Raw genomic sequence first — 14,056 nt, forward strand, 5'->3', positions numbered from 1 at the left:
ACAAAGCTGGGCAGTTAACTGTCAAGCATCGGTCAACTGTGCATTCTCCACGGCAACACCTCCACCAATCAGAGTCCACCTTGCCAAGCAGTCGGCGCTCTCTTCTCACGAAGTGTACAAATTGTTGCTCGCCTCACATTTGACCTTCTTGTGAATCGGCCTGATGAGTACGGGGTGAAAAGCTTCGAAAGCCTTGCTTCCTTTCAGCAGCATTCTTTGTTGTTCCCTCGGGCCGGTGGACTCACGCTTTCTCACGACCTGGTTCGCTAAGAGTCGCAAACTGCACCACATATCGGAGCTGTGCCCCGAATAGGCGTTGTACAAACTCAATTCTCTGTACGAACTTTGACCTTGCCATATACGGTTCCTTGACCTTTACTCTTTCTTCACTCCAGGCCATATCCAAGATCGCCAAGCAGTTTTCCGTGCCAAAGGAGCAGACGCTTACTGAACTTGGCCGTGAGTGAGATAATTCCGATACCATTCAGTATGTGAGACAGGTGAACTGTATCAAATAAGATGCACACAGAAACATAGAAATATGAAAACTAGAAGCAGGAGGAGGCCATTCGGCCCTTCGAGCCTGCTCCACCATTCATTTTGACCATGGCTGATCATCAAATTCAATATCCTGATTCCCCCCCTTCCCCCTCCATATCCCTCGATCCCTTTCGCCCCAAGAACGATATCTAATTTCTTCTTGAAATCACACAACGTTTTGGCCTCAACTACTTTCTGTGGGAGTGAATTCCACACATTCACCACCCTCTGGGTGAAGAAATTTCTCCTCACCTCAGTTCTAAAAGGTTTACCCCTTATCCTCAAACTATGACCCCTAGTTCTGGACTCCCCCCACCATCGGGAACATTCTTTCTGAATCTACCCTGTCTAACCCTGTTAGAATTTATAAGTTTCTATGAGATCCCCTCTCACTCTTCTAAACTCCAGTGAATATAATCCTAACCCACTTAGTCTCTCCTCATATGACAGACCTGCCATCCCAGGAATCAGCCTGGTAAACCTTTGCTGTGCTCCCTCTATAGCAAGGACATCCTTCCTCAGATAAGGAGACCAAAACTGCACAGAATACTCCAGGTGTGGCCTCACCAACACCCTGTACAATTGCAGCAAAACATCCCTATTCCTATACTCAAATCCTCTCGCTATGAAGGCCAACATACCATTAGCCTTCTTTACTGCCTGCTGTACCTGCGCGCTTACTTTCAGCGACTGATGCACGAGGACTCCAAGGTCTCGCTGAGTATCCGCCTCTCTCAATTTACACCCATTCAAATAATAATCTGTCTTCCTATTATTGCTACTGAAGTGGATAACCTCACATTTATCCACATTATACTGCATCTGCCATGCAGATGTCCACACACTCAGCCTGTCCAAATCACGCTGAAGCATCTCTGCATCCCCCTCACAGCTCACCCTCCCACCCAACTTTGTATCATCTGCAACTTTGGGGATAATACATTCAGTTCCCTCTTCCAAATCATTCATATATAATGTGAATAGTTGGGGTCCTGGCACAGATCCCCTCAGAACCCCACTAGTCACTGACTGCCAATCAGAAAAAGACCCATTTATGCCAACTCTTTGCTTCCTATCTGCCAACCGGATTCCTATCCATCTCAAGGCATTACCCGCCATGCGAACATAAACCATAATGGCACATTGGCACATAATCCGGGTGTCCTCTTCATTGCCTGGCTGGGATTGGCCGACCCTGCAAAGAGTAAAGCTCTTGAACCTTGACCTTCCTTGACGTGCGCCAGTCCACGTTTTCCCACTCAACCTGGCAACTATGGCAACCGCTGTTCCTCTGTCAAGTGTTGGCAGCATGCCAGTCATACCTGACTTGGGGGAGGTGGGGGGCAGGCCTTGAGGCCGGTACCCGTCGAGGGACAGATAAGTGAACTGAATGAGCGGGCACGTGACAAATTTAATACAGAGAGGAAGGGTGAGGTATTAGAGTTGGAGGGCGGAGCTTTCCTGTCCCGCCCACCACGGGAATCGTAGCGGACGGGACACGGGCAATGCAAGGGCCTGTTGACTTTGGCGGAATTTTCCAGTCTTGGGGCAAGCGCGGCCCACCCATAGAGCAATACAGCACAGAAACAGGCCCTTCGGCCCAACCGGTCCATGCTGACCCTGGCACCCTCCCCCACAACCGTCGATGGAAAATCTCTCTAACTCGGCCTAGAATATATTCAATAACCCGCACAACCCCCCCACCCACCCCCCCGCTCTCTGGGGGAGGAGAGAATTCCCGAGACTAACCAGCCTCTGAGGGAAGAAATTCCTCCTCATCTCCATCTTCGATGGGAGACCTTTTATTCTGAAGCCGCGTCCCCCCCACCTCCTCGATCTAGATTCCCCCCCCCCCCCATGAGGGGGAAACATTGTCTCAGTGCCCATCCTGCCAAACCCCCGCTCAGAATCTTCCGACAAGATCCCCTCGCGTTCCTTGAAATGTCAAGCGTATACGGTCCAACCTCCCTTCCTCAGACAAACCCCTTCATCCCAGGGTCAGACCACCCAGGAAAATGGGAATTGGGAGCAGAAGTAGGCCATTCAGCCCTTCTAGCCTGCTCCGCCATTCACTCAGATCATGGCCGATCTCTCCCTGGTCTCAAAGCCACCTGTTCCCCATATCCCTTTAACCCCGTTTTTTCTATCAGAAATATATCCATCTCCTTCTTGAATAGGGCGGCATGGTAGCGCAGTGGTTAGCACTGCTGCTTCACAGCTCCAGGGTCCCGGGTTCGATTCCCGGCTCGGGTCACTGTCTGTGTGGAGTTTGCACATTCTCCTCGTGTCTGCGTGGGTTTCCTCCGGGTGCTCCGGTTTCCTCCCACAGTCCAAAGATGTGCGGGTTAGGTTGATTGGCCAGGTTAAAAATTGCCCCTTAGAGTCCTGGGATGCATAGGTTAGAGGGATTAGCGGGTAAATATGTGGGGGTAGGGCCTGGGTGGGATTGTGGTCGGTGCAGACTCGATGGGCCGAATGGCCTCCTTCTGCACTGTAGGGTTTGTATGATTTCTATGAACCCATTCAACGATTCAGACTCCCCCGCGCGATGGGGCAGCGAGTTCCACAAACTCACCACCCTCTGAGAGAAGTAGTTCCTCCTCATCTCAGTGTTAAATCTACCGCCTCTCAACCTATACCTGTGACCTCTTGTTCCAGATTGCCCCACAAGGGGAAACATTTGGTCCACATTTACTCAATCAATCCCTTTTAGAATTTTATACACATCGACCAGATTCCCTCCCATCCTCCTAAACTCCAGCCAGTACAAACCCAAACTGTTTAATCCTTCCTCATACGTCAACCCTTTCATCCCCGGAATCAATCTGGTGAAGCTCCTCTGAACTGCCTCCAATGCCGCAACATCCTTCCTCAAATAAGGAGACCAAAACTGGACACAGAGGTCGGAATTATACCGTCCAGCCCGCCACGGGAATTGGAGTGGGCGAGGGGCGGACCACGGAAAGTGTCCGTTGACCTCAGGCGGGATTGCACGGTTTCAGGATGAGCAAGGCCGTAAAATCCAGCCCTCTACTCCAGATGGGTGGCACAGTGGTTAGCACTGCTGCCTCACAGCGCCAGGGACCCGGGTTCGATTCCCGGCTCGGGTCGCCGTCTGTGCGGGGTCTGCTCATTCTCCCCGTGTCCGCGTGGGTTTTGTCCGGGTGCTCCGGTTTCCTCCCACACTCCAAAGATGTGCGTGGATTGGCCATGATAAATTGCCCCTAAATGTCCAAAAATGTGAAGGTTAGGTTGATTGGCCGTGCTAAATTGACCCTTAATGTCAGGGGAATTAGCAGGGTAAATATGTGGGGTTATGGGGATAGGGCTTAGGTGGGATTGTGGTCGGTGCAGACTCGATGGGCTGAATGGCCTCCTTCTGCACTGTCGGGATTCTATCTGGTCTCGCCAACACCCTATACAATTGCAACAACACTTCTCTACTCTTAGAACCCAAGGAAGTAGCTGAGATCCTAAATGAATACTTTGCATCAGTATTCACAAAGGAGAGGGACACGTTGATTGGTAGTGTCTCAGAGGGATGTGTAGACCCGTTAGAACAAATCTCAATTACAAGGGAGGAAGTGTTAGGTGTTTTAGGAAGCATTGAGGTAGACAAATCCCCAGGGCCAGATGGCATCTGTCCTAGATTTCTGAGAGAGACAAGAGATGAAATTGCTGGGCCTCTAACAGAAATCTTTGTTTCTTCATTGGACACAGGTGAGGTCCCAGAGGATTGGAGGATCGCAAATGTGGTCCCGTTATTTAAGAAGGGTAGCAGGGATAACCCGGGTAATTGTAGGTCGGTGAGCTTGACGTCCGTGGTAGGGAAATTGTTGGAGAAGATTCTTAGAGATAGGATCTATACATATTTAGAACTGAATAGTCTCATTAGCGATAGACAGCATGGTTTTGTACGAGGGAGGTCATGCCTCACAAATTTGGTTGAATTTTTTGAGGAGGTGACAAAAACGATTGACGAGGGAAGGGCCGTGGATGTCGTCTACATGGATTTTAGTGAAGCATTTGACAAGGTCCGTCATGGCAGGCTGGTGCAAAAGGTTAAATCTCACGGGATCAAAGGTGAGCTCGCTAGATGGGTGGAGAACTGGCTTAGCCATAGAAGACAGAGGGTAGCAGTGGAGGGGCCTTTTTCCGGTTGGAGGTCTGTGACTAGTGGTGTTCCGCAGGGCTCTGTACTGGGACCTCTGTTGTTTGTGATATATATAAATGATTTGGAGGAAGATGTAGCTGGTGTGATCAGTAAGTTTGCAGACGACACGAAGATTGCTGGAGTTGCGGATAGTGATGAACATTGTCAGAGAATACAGCAGGATATAGATAGGCTGGAACATTGGGCGGAGAAATGGCAGATGGAATTTAATCCAGATAAATGCGAAGTGATGCATTTCGGTAGATCTAATGCAGGGAGGAGCTATACAGTAAATGGCAGAGCCATCAGGAGTATAGACACACAGAGGGACCTGGGTGTGCAAGTCCACAGATCCTTAAAGGTGGCAGCACAGGTGGAAAAGGTGGTGAAGAAGGCATATGGAATGCTTGCCTTTATTGGACAGGGCATAGAGTATAAAAGTTGGCATATGATGTTGCAGTTATATAGAACGTTGGTTAGGCCACATTTGGAATACTGCGTCCAGTTCTGGTCGCCACGCTACCTGAAGGACGTGGAGGCTTTGGAGAGAGTGCGGAAAAGGTTTACCAGGATGTTGCCTGATATGAAGGGTATTAGCTATGAGGAGAGATTGAGTAAACTAGGGTTGTTCTCCCTGGAAAGACGGAGGATGAGGGGGCGACCTAATAGAGGTGTATAAAATTATGAAGGGCATAGATAGGGTGAACAGTTGGAAGCTTTTTCCCAGGTCAGAAATGACAAACACAAGGGGTCACGGGTTCAAGGTAAGGGGGGGCAAGGTTCAATACAGATTTATTTTACACAGAGGGTGGTGGGGGCCTGGAATGCACTACCAAGCAAGGTGATTGAGGCAGACACGCTAGGATCATTTAAGACTTATCTAGATAGCCACATGCACAGACTGGGAATAGAGGGATACAAACGGATGGTCTAGTTAGGAACACATGATCGGTGCAGGCTTGGAGGGCCGAAGGGCCTGTTCCTGTGCTGTATTGTTCTTTCTTCCTTGTTATACTCCAGTCCCTTTGCAATAAATGCCAACATCCCATTTGCTTTTTATTACGTGCTGTACCTGCGTACCGACGTTCTGTGATTCATGAACAAAGACGCCCAGATCCCTCTGCACTGATGCATCCTGAATCTGCTTTCCATTTAGGTAATTTAAGGTAGCAAGGCTTCCCGAGTTTTGTACTCAATGCCTTTTGCATGTTCAAGCCTGAGTGTTATTCACGTCTAATGGTTTTCCCTGACTGATTTGATGCAGGTATAGGCAGGACACTTGGTTCCACCATCCAGGACACGCTAGCCCCAATCATTACCCCCGTGCTGGTAATGCTCATGAACAGGATACAAGGTAACTCATGCTCTCCCCTTTGGTCATCGCGTCGCGTCCTTCGCCAAGGGGCGCAACCCCGAATTTGCGCTCAGGGCGTCAGTATTTGCGGGAAAGAAAAAAAGAGATGTTCTGTCGAAGCATTTCAGCTTGCACTCATCAGGTCAATCCCGAGAATTCCAAATTTCAAAGGACAATTTACAGCTGCAGGAAAGCTGCTGATTGGTCGAGGTGTTGCCATGGAGAATGTCTCAGGGACCTATTGCCCTTCATTCTTTTGTTTAAGCCTAAACAAGGGTGCAGAGGGTAAGTCGCTTTGCGTGGATATATGGACGTTCAGGGAAGCTACATTGTGAGGCTCTTAAGATTGGTAATTAGGGTCTCCTGTTCAGCAGCTTATTGTGAAGGGGACTGGTGCCAAATCACTCGCTGTGGACGGAGTCTCCTCACAAGACATGGTTTCCGCCAGTCTGATGAAGTGCCACCTCAGGGGGTACATTCCTGCCTGCGCCAAGTAAAAGCCATCTCCTTCAAACTCTTGTGTTGTTCCTGTGTTGTTCTTGTGGTTGTTCCTGTGTTGTTCCTGTGTTGTTCTTGTGTTGTTCCTGTGTTGTTCTTGTGTTGTTCCTGTGTTGTTCTTGCATTGTCCTGTGTTGTTCCTGTGTTGTTCTTGCATTGTCCTGTGTTGTTCCTGTGTTCTTGTGTTGTCCTGTGTTGTTCCTGTGTTGTTCTTGTGTTCCTGTGTTGTTCTTGCATTGTCCTGTGTTGTTCCTGTGTTGTTCTTGCATTGTCCTGTGTTGTTCCTGTGTTGTTCTTGTGTTGTTCTTGTGTTCCTGTGTTGTTCCTGTGTTATTCTTGTGTTCCTGTGTTGTTCCTGTGTTATTCTTGCATTGTCCTGTGTTGTTCCTGTGTTGTTCTTGCATTGTCCTGTGTTGTTCTTGTGTTGTTCCTGTGTTTTTCTTGTGTTGGTCTTGTGTTTTCTTGTGTTTTTCCTGTGCTGTTCCTGTGTTGTTCCTGTGTTGTTCCTGTGTTGTTCTTGTGTTGTTCTTGTGTTGTTCCTGTGTTATTCTTGTGTTCCTGTGTTGTTCTTGCATTGTCCTGTGTTGTTCCTGTGTTGTTCTTGTGTTGTTCCTGTCTTGTTCTTGCATTGTCCTGTGTTGTTCCTATGTTGTTCATGTGTCATTCTTGTGTTGTTCCTGTGTTTTTCCTGTGTTGTTCCTGTGTTGTTCCTGTGTTGTTCCTGTGTTGTTCTTGCGTTGTCCTGTGTTGTTCCTGTGTTGTTCTTGCATTGTCCTGTGTTGTTCTTGTGTTGTTCTTGTGTTGTTCTTGTGTTCCTGTGCTGTTCCTGTGTTATTCTTGTGTTCCTGTGTTGTTCCTGTGTTGTTCTTGCATTGTCCTGTGTTGTTCTTGTGTTGTTCCTGTGTTGTTCTTGTGTTGTTCCTGTGTTATTCTTGTGTTCCTGTGTTGTTCTTGCATTGTCCTGTGTTGTTCCTGTGTTGTTCTTGTGTTGTTCCTGTCTTGTTCTTGCATTGTCCTGTGTTGTTCCTATGTTGTTCATGTGTCGTTCTTGTGTTGTTCCTGTGTTTTTCCTGTGTTGTTCCTGTGTTGTTCTTGTGTTTTTCCTGTGTTGTTCCTGTGTTTTTCCTGTGTTGTTCCTGTGTTTTTCCTGTGTTGTTCCTGTGTTGTTCCTGTGTTGTTCTTGTGTTTTTCCTGTGCTGTTCCTGTGTTTTTCTTGTGTTGGTCTTGTGTTGTGCTTGTTGATCTTGTGTTGGTCTAGTCTTGTGTTTATCTTTGCTGGGTTTGGTCTTGGTCTGGTCTTCAGCCATGATTGTTATCTTATGAGTAAGGTCGAAGTTATCTTGTTCTCCCAAGAGTGACGCTGCAGTTTCGACACTCTGATCTTGTGACTGCAGTGATGATTCCAGAATTAGGCCGTCATTCCGAAAGCATGTGATTTGGCAAGGACACCTCTGCAATGCGAGCCTGAGTGATGGTGCAGGAAATACAACATTCCTGATTGCTTTTGTAACAGATAATGTTGAGCTGCCCATTTAACCCATCCGGTTCACTGCTGCCCTTTAGGGAAGGAAATCTGCTGTCCTTACCCGGTCTGGCCTACATGTGACTCCAGAGCCACAGCAATGTGGTTGACTCTCAACTGCCCTCCAAGGGCAACGGAGGATGGGCAATAAATGCTGGCCCAGCCTGCGACGCCCATGGCCCACAAATTAATTTTAAAACATTCACCTCACAGAATGGCCTGAAAATCTCCAGCAATTGTCTACTGGGAACCTGTTACTGACTTGTTCCAGGAACCCGTTTGAAATTTTTTTTTTTAAGTTTAAAGTTTATTTATTGGTGTCACGAGTAGGCTTACATTAACGCTGCAATGAAGTCACTGTGAAAATCCCCTGGTCGCCACACTCCGGCGCCTGTTCGGGTTACACTGAGGGAGAATTTAGCAACCTAACCAGCACCCCTTTCAGACTGCGGGAGGAAACCGGAGCACCCGGAGGAAACTCACGCAGACACGGGGGAGAACGTGCAAACTCCACACAGACAGTGACCCGAGCCGGGAATCGAACCCGGGTCCCTGGCGCTGTGAGGCAGCAGTGCTAACCCACTGTGCCACCGCACTGCCCAAGGCACTTTTAGATTTTAATTTGATTTGATTTATTATTGTCACATGTATTGGGATACAGTGAAAAGTATTGTTTGATTTATTATTGTCACATGTACTGGGATACAGTGAAAAGTATTGTTTGATTTATTATTGTCACATGTACTGGGATACAGTGAAAAGTATTGTTTGATTTATTATTGTCACATGTATTGGGATACAGTGAAAAGTATTGTTTCTTGCGCGCTATACAGACAAAACATACCGTTCATAGAGTACATAGGGGAGAAGGAAAGGAGAGAGTGCAGAATGTAGTGTTACAGTCACAGCTAGGGTGTAGAGAAAGATCTGCTTAATGCAAGGTCGGTCCATTCAAAAGCCTGATGGCAGCAGGAAACAACTTCTCGCAGTAAGGGTCAGGTAACGAGTCACTGTGGGTGGAGCTCAGAAACAGGAAGGGCGCAGTCACTATGCTGGGGGTGTACTACAGGCCGCCCAGCAGCCCACGGGAAGTGGAGGAACGGATATGTAAGGAGATTCTGGATAGGTGCAGAAAAAATAGGGTTGTTGTAGTGGGAGACTTTAATTTCCCTCACATAGACTGGAAATCGCTTAGGGCTGGGGGCCTGGACGGGGAAGAATTTATAAAATGCATACAGGAAGGTTCTTTGGAACAATATGTTGACAGTCCAACTAGAGAGGGGGCTATACTGGACCTAGTACTGGGGAATGAGCCCGGTCAGGTCATCAAAGTTTCAGTGGGGGAACATGTGGCAAATAGTGACCACAATTCTGTAAACTTTAGGATAGTAATGGAAAAAGATGAGTGTTGTCCTATGGGTAAGGTGCTGAATTGGGGGAAGGCTAACTACAGCCGGATTAGGCAGGATTTGGTGGCTGTTGATTGGGAGAGGCTGTTCGAGGGTAAATCCACATCTGGCATGTGGGAGTCTTTTAAGGAGCAGTTGATAGGACTGCAGGACAGGCATGTGCCTGTAAAGAGGAAGGATAGGAAAGGTAGGATTCGAGAGCCGTGGATAACCAGTGAAATTGTGGGTCTAATCAAAAAGAAAAAAGAGGAATACATGAGGTCCAGGCAGCTAAAAACAGATGGAACACTGGAGGAATACAGAGAAAGTAGAAAAGAACTCAAACAGGGAGTTAGAAGGGCAAAAAGGGGTCACGAAATGTCCTTGGCAGACAGGATTAAGGAGAATCCCAAGGTATTTTATACATACGTTAGGAACAAGAGGGTTGTTAGGGAAAGAATCGGACCTCTCAGGGACAAAGGAGGGGAATTATGCTTAGAACCAAAGGAAGTAGGTGAGATCCTAAACGAATACTTTGCATCAGTATTCACAAAGGAGAGGGACATGTTGACTGGTATTGTCTCAGAGAGATGTGTTGCCCCGTTAGAAAAAATCTCAATTACAAGGGAGGAAGTGTTAGGTTTTTTAGGAAACATTAAGACAGACAAATCCCCAGGGCCGGATGGCATCTATCCTAGACTCCTCAGGGAGGCAAGAGATGAAATTGCTGGGCCTCCAACAGAAATCTTTGTCTCTTCACTGGACACAGGTGAGATCCCAGAGGATTGGAGGATAGCAAATGTGGTCCCGTTATTTAAGAAGGGTAGCAAGGATAACCCGGGTAATTATAGGTCGGTGAGCTTGACGTCCATGATAGGGAAGTTGATGGAGAAGATTCTTAGAGATAGGATATATGCTGAACTGAATAATCTCATTAGCAATAGACAGCATGGTTTTGTACGAGGGAGGTCATGCCTCACAAATTTGGTTGTGTTTTTTGAGGAGGTGACAAAAATGATTGACGAGGGAAGGGCCGTGGATGTCGTCTATATGGATTTTAGTAAAGCGTTTGACAAGGTCCCTCATGGCAGGCTGGTGCAAAAGGTTAAATCTCACGGGATCAAAGGTGAGCTCGCTAGATGGGTGGAGAACTGGCTTAGCCATAGAAGACAGAGGGTAACAGTGGAAGGGTCTTTTTCCGGTTGGAGGTCTGTGACTAGTGGTGTTCCACAGGGCTCTGTACTGGGACCTCTGCTGTTTGTGATATATATAAATGATTTGGAGGAAGATGTAACTGGTGTGATCAGTAAGTTTGCGGACAACATGAAGATTGCTGGAGTTGCGGATAGTGATGAACATTGTCAGAGAATACAGCAGGATATAGATAGGCTGGAACATTGGGCGGAGAAATGGCAGATGGAATTTAATCCAGATAAATGCGAAGTGATGCATTTCGGTAGATCTAATGTCAGGGGGAGCTGTACAATAAATGGCAGAGCCATCAGGAGTATAGACACACAGAGGGACCTGGGTGTACAAGTCCACAGATCCTTAAAGGTGGCAGCACAGGTGGAGAGGGTGGTGAAGAAGGCATATGGCATGCTTGCCTTTATTGGACGGGGCATAGAATATAAAAGTTGGCATGTGATTTTGCAGCTGTACAGAACGATGGTTAGGCCACATTTGGAATACTGCGTCCAGTTCTGGTCGCCACACTACCTGAAGGACGTGGAGGCTTTGGAGAGAGTGCAGAGGAGGTTTACCAGGATGTTGCCTGGTATGGAGGGTCTTAGCTATGAGGAGAGATTGGGTAAACTGGGGTTGTTCTCCTTGGAAAGACGGAGGATGAGGGGAGATCTAATAGAGGTGTATAAAATTATGAAGGGCATAGATAGGGTGAACAGTGGGAAGCTTTTTCCCAGGTCAGAGGTGACGAACACAAGGGGTCACGGGTTCAAGGTGAGGGGGGCAAGGTTCAACACAGATGTCAGGGGGACGTATTTTACACAGAGGGTGGTGGGGGCCTGGAATGCACTCCCAAGCAAGGTGATTGAGGCGGACACGCTGGGATCGTTTAAGACTTATCTAGATAGCCACATGAACAGACTGGGAATAGAGGGATACAAAAGAATGGTCTCGTGGGCACATGAGCGGTGCAGGCTTGGAGGGCCGAAGGGCCTGTTCCTGTGCTGTATTGTTCTTTGTTCTTTGTAAGTTGATCTTTCTCTGCACCCGAGCTATGACTGTAACACTACAGTCTACACTCCTTTCCTTCTCCCCTAAGTACTCTATGAACAGTATACTTTGTCTGTATAGCGCACAAGGAACAATACTTTTCACTGTATACTCATACATGTGACAATAATAAATCAAATCAAATCAAAGAAGCTGTTCTTGAGTCGGTCGGTACGCGATCTCAGACTTTTGTATCTTTTTCCCGACGGAAGAAGGTGGAAGAGAGAATGTCCGGGGCGCGTGGGGGTCCTTAATTATGCTGGCTGCTTTTCCCGAGGCAGCGGGAAGTGTAGACAGAGTCGATGGATGGGAGGCTGCTTGCGTGATGGACTGGGCTACGCGTGGCAGATCTGGGAGTATACCTCCGGTCCAGCCTGTGAGTTCTCAGCTGATGCAACGCAGCAACAATATTGCAGGAGCTCTTTCTCATCGGGGTTTGTGTTTCAGAGTTCGGCAGAATAAAGAACCATCTGTTGACGATCAACTCCAGCCAGATCTCACTACAGGAGAGCCAGAGGCAGCTAAAAGACAACTTGACCAGGATCCAAGGGGAAATCGATACCACGCTGCGGTTGTGCGGCGCGGATTGCGAACCCTTCAGATCGGTGGTCAAGAACCTGGAGCTCAACATTAATTACACCCAGGTAAGGATTGAGTCGATCCAAAGTTACGGTGCAATCTGCCGCTTGCTCCTTGAGTAGAGGAGGAATCTGGAACCTTAACGTAAAGGAGAATACTGAGAGGCCTCGATAGAGTGGACGTGGGGAAGATGTTTCCATTAGTGGGAGAGACTAGGATCCGAGAGCACAGCCTCAGAGTAAAGGGACGACCCTTTAGAACGGCGCAGTGGCACAGTGGTTAGCACTACTGCCTCGCATCGCCAGGGACCGGGGTTCGATTCCCGGCTCAGGTCACTGTCTGTGCAAAGTCTGCATGTTCTCCCCATGTCTGCATGGGTTTCTTCCGGGTGTTCCGGTTTCCTTCCACAGTCCAAAGATGTGCAGGTTAGGGGGATTGGCCATGCTAAATTGTCCTTTAGTGTCCAAAGATGTGCAGGTTAGGTGGATTAGCCATGCTAAATTGCCTCTTAGTGTCCAAAGATGTGTAGGTTAGGTGGATTGGCCATGCTAAATTGCCCCTCAGTGTCCAAAGATGTGCAGGTTAGGTGGATTGGCCATGCTAAATTGTCCTTTAGTGTCCAAACATGTGCAGGTTAGGTGGATTGGCCATGCTAAATTGCCCCTCAGTGTCCAAAGATGTGCAGGTTAGGTGGATTGGCCATGCTAAATTGCCCCTTAGTGCCCAAAGATGTGCAGGTTAGGTGGATTGGCCATGCTAAATTGCCCCTTAGTGACCAAAGATGTGCAGGTTAGGTGGATTGGCCGTGCTAAATTGCCCCTTAGTGTCCCAAAACAAAGAACAAAGAACAATACAGCACAGGAACAGGCCCTTTGGCCCTCCAAGACCGCGCCGCTCCCTGGTCCAAAACTAGACCATTCTTTTGTATCCCTCCAATCTAGATAAGTCTTAAACATTCCCAGTGTGTCCGCCTCCACCACCTTGCCCGGCAGCGCATTCCAGGCCCCCACCACCCTCTGTGTAAAATATGTCCTTCTGATATCTGTGTTAAACCTCCCCCCCTTCACCTTGAACCTATGACCCCTCGTGAACGTCACCACCGACCTGGGAAAAAGCTTCCCACCGTTCACCCTATCTATGCCTTTCATAATTTTATACACCTCTATTAGGTCACCCCTCATCCTCCATCTTTCCAGTGAGAACAACCCCAGTTAACCCAATCTCTCCTCATAACTAAGCCCCTCCATACCAGGCAACATCCTGGTAAACCTCCTCTGCACTCTCTCCAAAGCCTCCACGTCCTTCTGGTAGTGTGGCGACCAGAACTGGGCGCAGTATTCCAAATGCGGCCGGACCAACGTTCTATACAACCGCAACATCAGACCCCAACTCTTATACTCTATGCCCTGTCCTATAAAGGCAAGCATGCCATATGCCTTCTTCACCACCTTCTCCACCTGTGACGTCACCTTCAAGGATCTGTGGACTTGCACACCCAGGTCCCTCTGCGTATCTACACCCTTTATGGTTCTGCCATTTATCGTATAGCTCCCCCCTACGTTAGTTCTACCAAAATGCATCACTTCGCATTTATGTGGATTGAACTCCATCTGCCATTTCTTTGCCCAAATTTGGCCATGCTAAATAGTCCCTTAGTGTCCAAACATGTGCGGGTTAGGTGGATTGACCATGCTAAGTTGTCCCTTAGTGTCCAATAATGCGTAGGTTAGGGGGATTGGCAGGGTAAATATGTGAGTTTGCATGAATAGGGCCTGGGTGGGTTTTGT

The 14,056-nt window shown here is 48.0% G+C and overlaps 1 protein-coding gene across 1 annotated transcript in view; it reads left to right on the forward strand.

Moving 5' to 3' along the window:
* LOC144488315 (prominin-2-like) overlaps positions 1 to 14,056 on the forward strand; it is a gene marked incomplete at its 3' end in the record, with an annotated part of 30,437 nt that overhangs the window by 14,483 nt on the left and 1,898 nt on the right. Inside the window, exons 5-7 of the mRNA XM_078206362.1 lie at positions 396 to 459; positions 5,958 to 6,047; positions 12,138 to 12,334. Coding sequence (XP_078062488.1) covers positions 396 to 459; positions 5,958 to 6,047; positions 12,138 to 12,334 — 351 coding nt within the window. The remainder of the gene's footprint in view (positions 1 to 395; positions 460 to 5,957; positions 6,048 to 12,137; positions 12,335 to 14,056) is intronic.

Source organism: Mustelus asterias, unplaced genomic scaffold, assembly GCF_964213995.1.
Source record: "Mustelus asterias unplaced genomic scaffold, sMusAst1.hap1.1 HAP1_SCAFFOLD_1457, whole genome shotgun sequence".
Lineage (NCBI taxonomy): Eukaryota > Metazoa > Chordata > Chondrichthyes > Carcharhiniformes > Triakidae > Mustelus > Mustelus asterias.